At 51.9% G+C, this 15,071-nt stretch overlaps 1 protein-coding gene across 1 annotated transcript; it reads right to left on the bottom strand.

Moving 5' to 3' along the window:
• Positions 1-1,016: 1,016 nt before the first annotated feature.
• On the bottom strand, positions 1,017-14,103 carry SLCO4A1 (solute carrier organic anion transporter family member 4A1). The gene is made up of 12 exons (XM_054218598.1): positions 14,053-14,103; positions 12,826-13,805; positions 11,669-11,759; positions 10,653-10,774; positions 10,223-10,334; positions 5,507-5,661; positions 4,627-4,822; positions 3,871-4,036; positions 3,064-3,236; positions 2,622-2,686; positions 1,943-2,091; positions 1,017-1,166 (listed from the first exon to the last, which is right to left on the bottom strand). The coding sequence occupies exons 2-12, from the start codon at positions 13,649-13,651 to the stop codon at positions 1,017-1,019; spliced, it is 2,205 nt and encodes a 734-aa protein (XP_054074573.1). The 5' UTR covers positions 13,652-13,805; positions 14,053-14,103.
• Positions 14,104-15,071: the final 968 nt, after the last annotated feature.

Below are 15,071 nucleotides of genomic sequence, written 5' to 3'. Positions count from 1 at the left end.
CTGCCCTCTCTCCTTGCAAGCAGGCCAGCTACAAGTCAGCATCCCCTTTCCACAAGGCAGACTGTCGCTATGGCGAGCTCTCCCTTCAGCTAGCAGTCTGGAGACAAATCAAATTAATTCTGACTTTTCCTGTCCACCCAAACCCCCCGCCTTTACAGAGCGACTGAAGAGAAGCGTTGCATAGATCTGTACCTCGCGTCTTCCCCTCATCCACCAAACAGCAAGAAATAAGTTCAAGTTTTGCACAGTACATCACAAAAGGCATCACCTTTAAACAACGTAAGAAAAAAATAAAAGGAAGTGTCCCGGCGGTGTAAACCCTGCAGCGAAAGGAGGCCGTGAAGGCGCAGTGCTCGGCAGCTCGCGGCGATGGCCGCCTGTAGTGTACTGGTGAATTTGCTCGCGAAATCTCATCTCAAACCTATCTCCTGTGGCGCGGTGATGCGAGTTTGCATAATTAGATAACCCGCTCCTGAACAAAAGGAGCGATGCTGCGTGTCACGGGAAGGAGGAGGACACAGCGGGGCCGTCTGCTTTGCATACAGTAGTTTAAGGGCTGGTTGTCCCCTTTGCCACGCGGGCTGGAGGGCAGCAGGGCTCTCCGCAGGCTTCCCACATCCGACAGAAGTTTTGCTACAGTTGGCTTTACAATTGAGATAGTAGGGACCAGATCCTCTGGCGGTTTAAACCCCACGCACTCCATTGGAGTTACCGGTGCTTATTTCCACGAGTGGAGAATGTGGTCCTTGCTTGTCACAGACAGAGAATAAAGCTATGGTAGCCCTTTCTTTAAATAAAATTAAATAACTGCATACGGCACCAGCGCACAATTTAAAATGTGCTTCTGCTGTTAAGAAAACAGCAAGCACACCAGTGGTTAATTAAATTATTTCTCTTGAACTAAAAAAAAAAAAAAAAGTGATAATATTACTATTAATTTAAAAGCCCCTAGGGACTGCAGAACATCTTCTCATCGTGTTTTTGACACTGAGAAAGTCACTTCCACGCGTACGGCACTATATATCCTCCTCAGCCGGCAGTGAGGGCTTGTGTTCCTGGGCGTCACAGTTGCCATTTTCGGATGCATCCGAGCTGCCCGGAGCCGACTCTTCCGGCGGGGGTTTGTAGAGTAAACAGGCGACTATGAAGAAGGTTGTCCCAAGCACCTGCAGCCATGAAGACATCCCGTTACTCTCCGCTCCCACTAAAACCAGGCGCCCGGTCCTCATTTGGGATGAGATTTCCTGACCAGATGAAGGTGAAGGCCAGCCTGGGCAGCAGACCAGCGTGGGCAAAAACACAAATCCAGCCAGCCCCATCGCAATGGGACAGAGAGAATTCGGAAGGCTCTTCGGCCCCACACGGACTGTCACCACCAGAGCCTTTTTCTGGAAGGCTTCTGAAAGCCTCTTTAGCACAGCAACTGCTGAACACCACTTTCTAGGGCAAGTGCTTGTTTGGGAGCAGTAAAAATGATGGTTTTCAGCTAATAAATAAGAAACACAGAGCTAAGCTCTCTTATTTTCTAGCAGTGATCGGGGAATGGTTGTTTACAGCCTGCCCCCAGTGCCGTCCCTCACTCTCGCTAGCACACTGTAGTTATATATTTTACTCCATTTCTAGCAAAAATCGCTTTGGTAGCTGTTGGGAGAAGAGGAGATATTTCACATGGTGCAACAGAAGCTGTAAGCCTAGAACATAAATGGAATTTAAGAGAATGATGGTGCCTGGAGCACCATTACCTGGCGGGAAGCAAATGGAGATTTTGCCTTCCCTGAGAACAATTTTTTGTGTGAAAATCGGATTTGGGGGGGGGGGGGGGGGCAGGGGGGGTGGCAGATCAGGACAACCCCGTGTTGTAAAATTCTCTGCCAGAGCAAAACGCTGTCTTCCTAAAGACCTGCCGGGTTTATCAGAGAGTGAAGTTAACGCGTAGCATCACCTTGTAGACCAGTCCAGCGACGAGGGTGTATCGGCTCATGGCCGAGTTCTGGTAAATGTAGCAAGAGCCTTGCTCGCCACACTGGTCCTGCCAGAGCAGGCAGGATTTATCGATCATGGACCCGAAGGCGATGGGGCCAGGGATGCCTCCTGCGGGAAGGAAGAGAGGACCTTCAGTCTGGGCAGCACCTACGCCCCAGCCTTGCAAGGTGCTTGCAGAAAAGCATCAGGCTCTGCTGCTACGGTAATTAAGCAAACTCAGCCTGCAACATCTACAGCCACAAGGTACCCAAAATACGCTGAGTTTCAAGGCTTGAGAGCCCAGCGAGTCTTTTGACCACCCTGACCTACACGTTGCACAAGAGCCAAGAGGCAAAGGCAGAAGCTTCAACGCCTCTGCTTCTTTTTTTCGTAAAATAAGGACACATTGCCGGGACATTGCTCCTCCACCCCACCTGTGATGCGTTACAGAACCCTTTGTGCAGTTTGCAAACCATATGCAAAGGAAATTATGTTTTTCCAAACGACAGCAAACAAGAGAAAACATCCTCCTTTCATCACGGTGCATCCTACCCCCTTTCTTTTCCAACCCAACCTGTTTTATTCTTAGGTAACAGCTTGGCACACGCTCCACAAAGCCAACGGACCATACCCATGCCCAAACTCACTCCGTACCGTACCTAGTGTTCGTACTACAATCCACTGGATCCCAAGTGCGAATGACCTTTGCCTGTCGGAGACACACCTGGGGAACAAAAGGGAATTGTTGAAAAACGCTGCCAGGCTGCACGGCACCTCCCCACCACGTGCCTGGGTCCAGCATGCCCGGGGCCTCCATCCCCTCTGGAGATGGAGGTTCACCCCAGGGCAACATCCCCCCACCGCTCCTGCAAACTGGGACACACATGTGGGCGTCCCATGTCAGAGGGTAGAGCTGCCAATGCCAAAATTTGCTTTCCCAGCTAGACAGGGAAGGGAATTAGTCCTGACATCGCTGGGCTGCCCTCATGAGGTGGTTTCCATCACACCTTCCCCTTGGTTTGACCCAGCAGGATAAAGCAGAGAGGTGGATACTGGGGCTTCTTGCAGCGCTGGCGGAGGACGAGGCGATCCCGTGCTTACCGCAGAGTGGCGGTCAGGGCAGGAATACTGCTCAGGAAGGTGAAGAGGATCACCACGAACATGAAGAACAGGAGAAGGGGCTTTTTCGCACAAGAGGAGGTGCATTTCCCTGCCTCTGCGTCGCCGGGGCCGGGCAGGAGGGGTTTCTCAATGCAGCTACACTCCTGGTAGACCTGGGAAAGAAAGGCTGGTGGGTGCTTTGCTTGGGAGAATGGTGATAGTCAAAGCAGGGCTTTAAAGACAAAGAAATTCAGGGAGGGCAGAAACCAGCTGGTTTCGGTCCCGGAGCAGAGCGAAGCAGAAATCAAGCTGCATTCTTGACACACCTGTGTCTCAAAACCGGTTGTTAAATAAGAGAAATTAACTTTGCCAGGCAGCCCTTGAATGCTGAATGTCACCATTACCCTTCTCGAGCCTTTGCCCGTCCCAATGAGCGACATGCTGGAAGGATGAGGAGGAGCATCATGTGCACTGAAGACTCAAAATGAACATTGGGACAGGAATTAGGTGCCCACCGAGCTCCTCGCCTGCCTGGGTGATTTTCCAAGGATTTTGGTGCAGTTTGACGTAGAGCGAGGCAAAACCAAAGTTGGGAACACTGAGGGAAGCGATGCAGGGTGACCTCAGGGTACCTTCTGCCTTCATCCCATGGTGCCCGAGAGCATCCTCTACCTGCTCAGGGCTGTCTCTGCCTTTTGCACTTATTTGCAGCAAAGCTCAAAGCTGTGAGACTTTTGCAGAACCAGCCGAAACGCTCCCAAGAATATGTGCCACCACCTTGTTAACACACAGTGCTTTCAGACATACCTTCTTGCCATTCCTGAGATTTTCAGACACTCCTTGGCAGCCGGCGTGGCAGGGAGAGTAATACATAACGTCATCGCTCCCGCAGACAGGGCTGTAGGTCTCCTGCAGGCAGCCGCACTCGGCGTTGCAGGCTGCTGTCAGGTTTAGGCGGCCACCAGGCAAAGCACTAAGGGAAACACAGGAACAGTCAGCGGGGAGACACCGAACAGCATTTTCCAGGAAGAAAGGGGTAGAGCAAGAGAAGGAGAAGGGGGGACGCTAAGAGGTGCGGTGGAACCCAAAGTAGCATAAAGCCAGGACTGGAAGGGTTTCATCCCACCCAATTTTAACCATGAACAGGAATCATGCCCTGGAGCTGCCTCTTTCCCACCGCCACCAAGGGAGTTGAAGTGACCAGTTCATAGGGAGACATCTCCATTTGGAGAGGACATTCCCACTTTTAGTCCAGTTTATCTCACAGAGATGCGGGACTCTGCGAAGGCAACTGAAGAGTGGAGTCTCTCACACTCTGGCACTGCTGATCTCCCCTCCCTCACGAAAGAGGGAGCCTCTTCCATAAACTCCAATTAGATGCAAAAATTAGGACTTCTGTATTCTGGGTCACACTCTCGCTATCTGCCCATAAGACTGACCGGACGCCATCTTCCACCACCAACACATTCACACATGACTACCCCCAGCACCGTGTATTTGGAGTTATCCTTCCGTTCTGACCAGGGCCAGGCAGCACAAGACAGATGGGATGATTGTTATTACCTTCCCTCGTACATCTGGGTTACTCCTGCCATCGGCATGTTAGGGCAGTGGATAAAAAAAATGAATATAGCCAGCAGACTCGACACCGTGCAAAGTAAACACAATTTGATGATTCCTGAACAGCGGAGTTTAAATTTATTCACAAGGAATCCTCCCAGGAATGTGCCTCCCCCTCCGGCTGGCACAACCAGATAACCTGAAAAAAGAGGGGAAAAAAAACCCACAAGCAAGTTTAGAAATGTCAGCAAGGAGTTTTCCTGGCTGAATACATGAACTGCAGTGTGTCTGCATGAGAATAACCCCTTGGTTGCTGCGTGGCTTCTTGGTGGGAGTTCAGTGGACTTTGCTGCAGTAGGTGGGCCTCCATAGCAGATCGGGTGACACGGCGTGAACCTGGTAAGGCAGCTTTTCCTACCCAGATACCTTACAACAGACGCTCTGAGGAGCACGTCATGAGTATTGATGCTTGCTGGACACCACTTCCTCGCTCTACAATTCCTCAGTCTAAGTGAGGATCTTTCCCGTTGTGGGATGCTGACAAAATATGTCCCCCAGTTCAGACATCCCTCGTTAGAGGAAACATTTAGTTAATGTTCCCAGTAATGTGCTAGAAGGAACAGACCACGATTATTTTGCCTTCCTCTAGAGGGTAACAGATGGCTACAGAAGCGACACGTTTCTTCCTGATGTCAGTAGATACAGCTCTGAAAATGCACTGGGTACAGATGTGCTGATGGGAAACAATCCTATCTAACAGCTGAAGACGATAACCGCTCTGTAAACGAACAGCAAAGTGTGTTTGTCTCCATTCTAAATGGGCCGCAGTGCTCTTGCGTTTGTAGGCAAATGGGAAAACATTGCAAAAACCCGGTTTCCTTACCAAAAAAGGTAGCAGCTTCCGAGGCACTTAAACTAAACTGGGACTCCAGGAACTTGGGTCCAAACGTGGACATCCCAGCAATGAGGGTGGCTTCGGTCGCTCCCGCTAAGCAGAGGAAGATGAAGGTGGGGTTCTTCAGGAGCAGCAGTACTGATCTGGGAGGGACAAATATACTGGAATTGAATCAGCGCTTACCCTGGCCGTGTTTCATAGCCCCATGGCTACAGCCAACCACCAAGAGAATCTAAGGGACATCAACCAAACACCTCAAACAGGAGGGAATAATCTGGGATTCTTCTCTGTGGGCCTCATGAGGGCACCAGATGGGTCTATTTATCTCATGTGCATGTTCAAAACGCGCACTGGGCACCATCAGCGCGTGCGTGATGTAATTCACACTCAGAGTGCCCATGACTTGGATGTGGGTGATTTCAGTGGTAATTTTCCAACGTTCAGGGCCAGGCTGAGTAACTTCCACTCCTAAACGGGGCAATACTGAAAGGACCCTACTCCTCAGCAAATCTCAACCATCGCAAGGTTTGTTTAGTCCCCGATGGCGGTTATCTTGGGACTCCTGACTCAAACAGCCAAGAGCAGGGAACAAAGTTGCGTTACACCCTCACGTCCTCATGTGCACACATGCTACTCACGCGCACCCACGGCCTCATGAGAATAACAACCGCTGATAACCACGGGTGTTTTGCAGCTTGGGGGAAATACCAAGCAAGCTTTTCTAGATGGAGGAAGCACCTCCAAGACACCTTATATCCCACTGGAAAACACAAATCAATCTTTCTCCCACAATCTAAGCACAGTTTTACTTTAAGCTTAATGAATAAGTTGAGCAAATACATTTTCTTTTTGACCCACTGGGATTTAGTAGAGAGCCAAAGATACGCCTGAAAAATTGCCATGTGTCATTTATATGTGGAAAGATGATCCCGCAACGATTCCATGTCAGAGACAGGGAAATGCCCTGGAGCACATGGGATGGTCTCAATTATCTCTCACTATCTCGGATATTGGACTAAGAGGGTTGACACTGCTTTGCAGGGAGCGTTTCGTAACGAGCTTGAAATTCTGCAACGTGACTTTCCCCAGGCCCAGCCCGGACCAGTACCAGAGATCACCCCGTTTCTGAGACAGGCACAACCCCGACATCCCGCAGCGACGGCAGCGGCAGGGATGCCACGGGACGCTCGCCGAATTGAAAGGCGCAGTCACGTACCACCTGCTGCTTTGGAGGAAACGTGAAATCAGAGAAAACCTACTGTGGTACAACTGAGCGAGAGACGTGCTGAGGCTCAGCAGCACGTTTATGCAACTTTACCCGCATAAAGTGGAGAATCTCATTATCCCAAAAGAACAAAGATGCTGAAAGGCAGAAATACCACACATTCTTATTACCTCGATTACAGGGGGCTTTTTACTAACCATTGTAGAGCTGTTGGGATTAGTTCAACTTAGTAAATTATTTTCCAGGAATTATCTTTTCGACTGTGCTTTATTTGGAAGCACAAAGCTTATCTCTTAGTGAGAAAACACTTCTCGGGGACCTCGTGGCTGACGTAGAAATCGTACAATGCCTTCACCTTCTTACAGTTCAAGAGAAAAGAGAGGAGTTGTTCCCTGGCACTGGTGTGACCTCATGCCTGCTGGCCAAAGGTTACAAGTTAGACTTGCAGGTGGGAAACTCCTTTCGCTGCTGAGTAAGGAGTTACTCCGGTAATTTAATCTATTTTTAGACAGAAAATATAGTTGTGAGGAGCTACGGCATATAAAACCTTACCAAAGTCAACTCAGAGCTTTTCGCTGCTATCAGGAGGACTTTAATCACACCCAGAAACCACCTAACTCTTGAATAGTTTTGACTGTCCTCAGTTCTTGCAGCCAAAGGGATTTCGGGAAGCTCAGCACCGTCGAGAGAAGAATCCCACCATCTCTAAAAGCTTGACCCTGCAAGTCTTTCCTGATATGGGCACATATGGGTACTCTTTCCTCACGGAATGGTCCTGCTGAGTAGGTTGGGACCACCTGTGCCATCAGAGCCTGCTCCTCTGAGGAACACCCGCATGCCCAGGACACCCCAGAGGGTAACAGAGTACGGCCACAAGCTAATGAGTCAATAATGATATTTATGCAACCTCAGGGCATGTGAACAGGGACTTTTCCAGCACGCAGAAATGACACCTACCGTCGCCATCACCAAAGGAGCGGAGGGCAGCAGGTACGTCCCGCAGGAACGTCCCGCAGGAGCGTAAACCAACCTCCCCTTGCAACACACTCTAGCAAAGCCGTGGGACAAGCTGAAGCCCCGCTCTGCCAACTGATCCGAGGGGGCTGAGTGAAGTATCAACCGTAGCGTCTCGTGTTGAAGATGAGGGCTTGACGGAACGGCGAGTGATCCTCGCAAATTCTGGCCCACGGCTAGCTAGGACAAAGCCTCCTCTCCTGGCACAGCCCTAGGTGTCTTCCCCTTGAATCCCTCTGCACTGACAGCAGGGGTTATTTCTTGAGAGCAATCATATGGAACCGGAGAAAGGAAAATGCTATTTTATCAGGCCTTTTCAACCCACGAATTAAGACAGAAGTCTCTTCAGGGCAGAGGATTAAGCCGAATGGGCCGCATTCCTGTAAGCTCCTGCTATCAGGCAGCACCGTGAACACAGTAATTCGTTAAGCTGACTCCGAAAGGACCTGATAGCGTGGAATAGCATTTTATTCCACCCGTAATTCTGCTTGTCTTTGTGAGACTCTTGCTGTCTGTACTGTGAGAAAATGTGTAGCACCCGATCCCTCACTAGAACAAAAGCCACAGCATCCTTCGGCCTCGCTCTCCAGCCGGGGCCACGTGTCCCCAGGAGCTGCACGCACAGATGGGATCTCCTCCTTAATGCAAAGTCTCCAGAATAGCAACCCTTGAAGGCACTTCCCTTTGATTAATCAAAACCAGGGAACGCAAAAAGCCTGTTGGGTTTTTGCTTTCAAACGGAAACCACGCTAAGGTCTGGACTGACCTGAATTATTTGATAGGAGTTGCCCCACCTTTGGGTATTTGTTCTTCAGGAACGAGGGGTGAAAGAAGATGCTCCCGGAGGGGGACTGGCCCCGTACCTGCTGTCAGACGGCCTTCACCGAGAAACAGTGGGGGCTTTGTTCCAGGTAAGAAAGAAAAGCATCAACCACCGAACTTCACCCCTCTCTGCTACCCTGTTTGTGTTGGTTTTAGTCAAACCTTACTGTTATTTAAATGCAGGTTTTGAATTTAATTTCCGTGTGGAGAATAAGCCCTGACCTCGGAAAATGGCACCCGGTCAAGAATGCCATTTAATAACAGTATTGAAATCTGTTCAATGTAATATTCTTCATAAAACTGCCTTAAACCCTGGTAAACTTCCTGAGAAGTCTCCGAGAATTTCAGACCGATGCGAGCGGTTGCATTGACACAACACAGAGCGGCTGCTGCTGAACACCCCCCCCCCGGGCGAGCACCTGCTTCAATCCCCCTCTGCCGGCAAATCCCACAACTGGCGTCCAGCAGGAATTGCTGGCAGCACCGCGGGCTTCGGCAACGCCCAATGTTTGCCTCCGCATGGGGCAGCCCGTCACGCACGGATGCAAACGCCTCCCTAAGAACGGCCCGGGGAGAAATACAAAAAAGAAAAAATCCCTCTGTTGACTGCAAGCTCCGAAAGGAATCGATACCCAGATCTCTCTGCAACGTCCACAGCTCGCACACCGGCTCAACCCAAGCCGTAAATAAAGCAGCCCCTCTCCCCCTGCCCTCCAGTTAAGCACGACTCAACACACACACAAAAAAATCATGAGAGATCTCAAAGATCCATGAGCAAATGTTTCCAGGTTAAAGAAAGTGTATGTAATTTTGGCCACTCACTCGTTCCCATCCCCTCAAACCGTTTGCTACCGAACCCCCCCCCGGTGCAAGCTGCTCGCCCGCAGCACGGAGCCAAGCGGCGGCCCCGGGACTAAAGGCGCTGCTGCGTCACTGCTTCGCTGGGGAGATAAGAAGTAGTAACACAGAAAAGGTGGCTGGAAGATGTGAAGGCAAAAGAAAAAAGAATAAAAGAGAATGGGAACAGAAAGCTACAGTGCAGGATATCTCGTTCCCTAGGTTTGGAATGGAGCTGTAAGAGTTAGAGGTTTTGTTTCCTCACTTTTCTCATGAAAAGCACAAAACAGGGATCTGACACGAGCAAAAATAGAGGCCAGGAAGAAAAGCCCCGAGGGGACGGGGGGGAGATGGTGTCGGACAACACTCAGTCCGGCCGGGTGAGGCCAGGCACAAGCAGACAGGAGATAACGCCGCCGGGGTGCCGGAATGGGATGGCAACACCCGGGCATCTCCTGTCACCTCAGGGTTGCCACCAAGCCACCCCCGGTGAAACTCCACGTGTCACACAGGACTGCAGGTGGCTTTTCGCGTGCGGATGTGAGCTTCCGAAAACCGCAGACAGGACCAGCGCCTCGTCCCTGGCCCTCCCTCGCCGTCCCCGGCGGCGGTTCTAGTTCAGCCCGTTTGCCGAGATGGGACCAGGCGCTTTGCAACCTCCTCCGCGAGAAAGTGTCAGCCCCACGTTTGGAGAGGGACAAAACCTTTTAGCCAGCGTCACAGAGGGCAAGCACCGCAGAGAGCAAGCTCACTTTGGGCCCATTGCTCTCATTCCCTGAACCTCAGGCGTGGGGCCATTTTCTTACCGAGGCAGATCTTTAACTGTTTTCCCAAAGTCCGGATCCGACGCTTTTTTGTGGCTCCCATCCTTTAGCTGATGAGCCTCTGACACCCTCATAACGATATACCGCTGGGATCCTGAAAACGAGAGGCAAATGGGAAGAAGGAGCAGGTGAGACATGGGATGCGGATGCCACCGAAGGGGTGGATTTGCTGGGGCAAAATGCCACGCGACATCCTCCCTCCGCCAACGGCGCAAGGCAGGAGCAGGGAAACGGTCAGCTGGAAAGCCGTGGGGGTGAAATCCATGAAGGAATTACAATTTAAACGCTGGAAGCTCTTCCTCCGCCCCCGTGTCCCCAGCTACACGCGTGCACAGGGACACCAGCCCCAAGGCGAGCGCGAGCACCGTGCAGCCCCAGCCCCGATTCCCTGGATTCGCGCGGGGCCGCATACCTGGGAGGCGCTGGGGGTACCCCAGGATGGGGATGGAGATGAGGAGGGAGGCTGCTCCGGCCCCGAGGAAGCCGATCCACCATGCCCCCACCCACAGCGTGTTCTCTGGGGCGATGTCGACCCTGTAAGAAACGAAGCCGAAAAGGACACAAGGGAGGGAGGCGGCGGTTCGAAACGGAGCGGGAGAGCTCGGCGTGCCTCTTGCTGAAGCTGGCAGGGTGTGGGGGGACACAAGGGGGACATCAGGAAAGGAAACAGAGCTCTGGCGGTCTGCTGGGGATGCCACATCCCCCACCCCTCCTGCCACACCACGGCGCTGCCTGCCTTAACAGAGAGCACATCACTTAACGAGCCTGGGAAACTACAGCATTTAATTCTCCTTTAACCTCTGCCTTGGACTCGATGATCTCAAAGGTCCTTTCCAACCATGAAGGTTCCGTGATTCTGTGATTCACCTCTCCCCATCTCATTTGCCCTTTGGGGGTTGCTGCAACCCTTATTCCACCCCAGAGCCACCCTTTGCAAGAAAACCGGTAGAAATAACCCATTCCATCCCCCGGAAACCTGCTCCCCCTTTTTAACCCATTCATCTGCCAAAGAGCCTGTAAAGAGATCAAAATAAATTACAACTACTAAGAAGCGAGGAGGGACTAAGCATCCTGGCGGGATGAGCGGGAGGAGGAGCAGCGCTGCTGGTAGCGTTGTCTCATCAGGGAACTCATTGAAAAAATTCACCTGCTGCTTGTAGCCTCATTAGCGCGGGCGCTGCAGCGTGAGGAAAGATTTAAGCTGACAGGTTTGTCAGCAATTTTCTTCCAGCAACAGCACGAATGCAAACCGCCCTTCCAGCCTCATCCCCCCCCGCAGAACCACCGCTGAACACCACCGGCACGTTTCCACCCAGCTACCGGGTCATTGCTCCGTTTTTTTTTTGTTTGGTTGGTTGGTTTTTTTTTACCCCAAAGGAAACATATAGCATAAAGGAAAAGGAACAAGATTATTTTTTAGCGACTTACTCTCTGCCAATTTCAGTATAAATATTTAGAAACATTCCTCCTACCAGATAACCCGCTGCAGGCCCAAGGATTGCAGCAGTGTAGAAAACAGCTGAAAGGGAAAACGAGCTGCGTTAGAGAAACATCAGCGTTTCAGGCAGGGATGCTGCATCCCCCTCCCCACCGTGGCGGCTCAGGTCCCTCCCGGACCAGGGATGCTCAGCCTCCTCCGCCTCGCACCCCGCTCCTCCAGCCACCGACAAACAAAGCCGGAGTTTCCACAAGTTTTCATCCCCCGTTTGTGTCCCAGGGAAACTTCTGCATCCAACATGGGAATTTTTGTAGCATGGGGCAGACAAAATTGGTCCGCTGGGAAAACACATTGACGTAGCTACTGTTTTATTATTTAGCAGGGATGTAAGTGCCACATCCCGACTGCCGGCGTGGCGAGCAGCGGCGTTGTCTCCCCACTGACAACACGCAACGCCTGCACTAAATGCGGCACCACCGGCACTGATTTTGGTTTGCTGCCGTGGAAAGATCATCAACTTACTGGTGATCTCCTGGTGATCTCCTCCTCTCCCTGCACAGCCTTCTGATCCAACGCTACGGGCAGCCTGCTACGTTTTGAAACCACTAAAAGGTCAGCCCCGTTTTCCCCAGATAGGACTGTAAGGATTTGGCAATTGCTGAGCAGAGGAGTGTGCCCAGCCTCTTCTCTTGGCTGTGCTTTGCACCAGCAGTATCCAAGCAGCCCGGTGACCGTCCCTCCCACGCTATGGCACTAAAGGGTGATGTCCCCTGGCACGGATGGGGTATGGCTTCGTGGTCGCTTGCCGGAGACACTAATGCCATGCACGTGGGGGGCAAGCTGGAGGGCTCTCCCCAGCTGGTCCCGTGCCGGGAGCAGGAGGCACCTCCTGATCTGCAGGGCGAGCGCCGCCAGAGGGGAAATACCCAGCTGCGCTTCCAGCTCCTGCCTATAAATAATCAAACCCTCCCCAACAGCTGCCGCTTCCCTCCGGTTACCACCTCGCCCGTTATTGGGAACAAAAGACTGGGGGCACCTCTCCTGAAAAACCACTCGATGTGGTCTGTTTGGTGCCACGGCAGACGGACCGGCTCCCCCTCCCACCTCCCAGCCCGGGGGTCCGACCTGCCCCTCCGGCTCCACTCACCAATGTACACAGGGGAGTAGTTAGTCTTGACGTTTTCGTCTAAATAGGTGACGCCGAGGGTGTAGAGCGGCGTGGCTCCCATCCCGTGCAGGAACTGCCCCAGCATGAAGACGAACCTGTAGCTGGAGAGGCTGGAGGCAGCCTGGGCGCAGGGCAGGCTCTGGTTCCCCCCGCAGACCCCCACCTCGGCCGCCGAACGCGCCTCGTACCGCCCCGTGGTGAAGTGGGGCAAGGCGAAGAGCAGGGAGCCCAAGCCCATGACCAGCACGCCCCAACCCAGCCATCGGGGTTTGTGGCCGTTCCCCCCGAAATAGCTGACGAAGGTCAAGCAGACGCAGGCCGCGATGTCGTAGGAGCTGGCGATCAGCCCGCTCTGGTAGCTGCGGAGGTCGAAGCGCCGCTCGATGGAGGTGATGACCGTATTGATGAAGCCGTTCACCGTCATGCCTTGCAGGAAGGAGGCCACGCAGAGGAAGAACAGGACGCCCTTGGACGTGTTGAAGAGCTGCAAGCACCCGGGGGTGAACCCCCCCCAGCCGCACGCCAGTTCCTCCCCTTCGGCCGACACGTATTTAATCCCTTGGCCAAACTGGGTCCCCTCCTCTGGCGGGGTGGCGGAGCAGAGGGGCTCGGCGCAGGAGTCAGAGGGGCTGGGGACGCCAGAGGACGCCGTGCCGTTGCTCAGCGGGGTCCCAGATGGCTCTCGCCCACTCGGGGCGGTGAAGGTCCGGCCAGCTTCACCGGGAGGAAGAGACGGGCAGGATAAGTCAAGTGTCTGAGTGAAACAAAAGCCATTTTCTCCGGTTGAATTCTGGGGCATTGCCATGAACGGGAACGCAGAGTCGAGCAGCAGGTTGCGGTGGGGCTGGTGGCTGGGGCGGCTTCGCGGGGCAGCGAGGACCTGCCTACCCGGGAGATGCAATTTTCGGCACTTACATCAGCAGGGAGATGGCGAAGGTCTGAGCCAGGACCATTGCGATCTGCAAAGAGAGAATTTTTAAACATGCCTTTATATCAAACCATGCCCTAAACCTTCAAATATTGTTTATTTCTTTTTTTTTTCTTTAAATAACTATTAACATTTCACTGTGCAGTTCCACTGGATGTGTGCCCCCACCATAGGGTGTGTGGGTACCTCAGGTATCAGGGCACCACTAAACATTACAAAAAAGAACAAAACATTCAAGAGCGTTAAAAAAAAAGCACCTTTAAAGGCAGACTGCCTACCAGCTGCAGCCCCTTATCCCTCCTCTCGAAGAGGCCCTGGTTAGCCGCCGGACCCACACAACCTCCGTCCTTCTCCTTCCCCCTGCAGAGAAGGGCGCGCACAGCCACAGGTTTCCCACTGCTAGGAGTCCTTTGGTCTCTCTTTCACACTCTGCCAATAACAGTTTATAATTATCCGGAAAAGTTTCCACCGTCAGAATTGATTTTATTCCAAGCCCTCAGATCTGTTTACAACTATTCAGTAAAATCCTTTCTATAACTAATTAGACTACATGCCATTTCAGAGCGAGCTGGAGGGCAGAGGCAGCTGACTCTAACCTGATTACCCATGCAGACTGCCTTCTCTCAACCGGTTCCTGTGCATCGCAGCACCTGATCACGCCAGCAGCCAAGAGTATTTTTCCTTAAATGCCTTGGCTGAACTATAAATGATGAAAACAGTAAGGTTCTCCCTTGAACTCTGGTCTTAAATATGCAAAAAATGCTAGACAAGGGTAGGGTAGAGGGTAGGGTAGGGTAGAGGGTAGGGTAGAGGGTAGGGTAGAGGGTAGGGTAGGGTAGAGGGTAGGGTAGGGTAGGGTAGGGTAGGGTAGGGTAGAATAGAATAGAATAGAATAGAATAGAATAGAATAGAATAGAATAGAATAGAATAGAATAGAATAGAATAGAATAGAATAGAATAGAATAATTTCAGCTGGAAGGGACCTACAAAAACCATCTAGTCCAACTGGCTTGACCAATTTGGGACCAAAAGGTTTTAGCTTTTGTTAAAGCCTGTTATTCAGGGCATTGTCCAAACGCCTCTTAAACACTGACAAGGCTTCAAGAGGTTCCTATATAAAAGTTCCGCTTGAGATGGCAATCAGCCTCCTCAGCAGGGAACAGGAAAAATGGGCATTTCTTTTCCCAAATAAAATAAACCATGTTCAGATCGTTGTAACCGGGGAATATTGCAGCCTTTGGTGAAGAAATTAATGCTCACCTGTGTGATGCTGGAAAAAATTTATTGACATTTGCTT

The sequence above is a fragment of the Rissa tridactyla genome, chromosome 12 (genome assembly GCF_028500815.1).
Source record: "Rissa tridactyla isolate bRisTri1 chromosome 12, bRisTri1.patW.cur.20221130, whole genome shotgun sequence".
Lineage (NCBI taxonomy): Eukaryota > Metazoa > Chordata > Aves > Charadriiformes > Laridae > Rissa > Rissa tridactyla.
This window is presented reverse-complemented; position numbering and strand designations above follow the sequence as displayed.

Bases quoted from the DNA above. Each gene is read 5' to 3' on its own strand.
- SLCO4A1 (XM_054218598.1), bottom strand. From the start codon at position 13,651: ATGGCAATGCCCCAGAATTCAACCGGAGAAAATGGCTTTTGTTTCACT. The intron at 10,335-10,652 runs GTATGCGGCCCC...TCTCGTTTTCAG, and splicing joins GTACCCCCAGCGCCTCCCAG to GATCCCAGCGGTATATCGTT. The intron at 5,662-10,222 runs GTAAGAAAATGG...TGTCCCTCCCAG, and splicing joins ACAGTTAAAGATCTGCCTCG to ATCAGTACTGCTGCTCCTGA.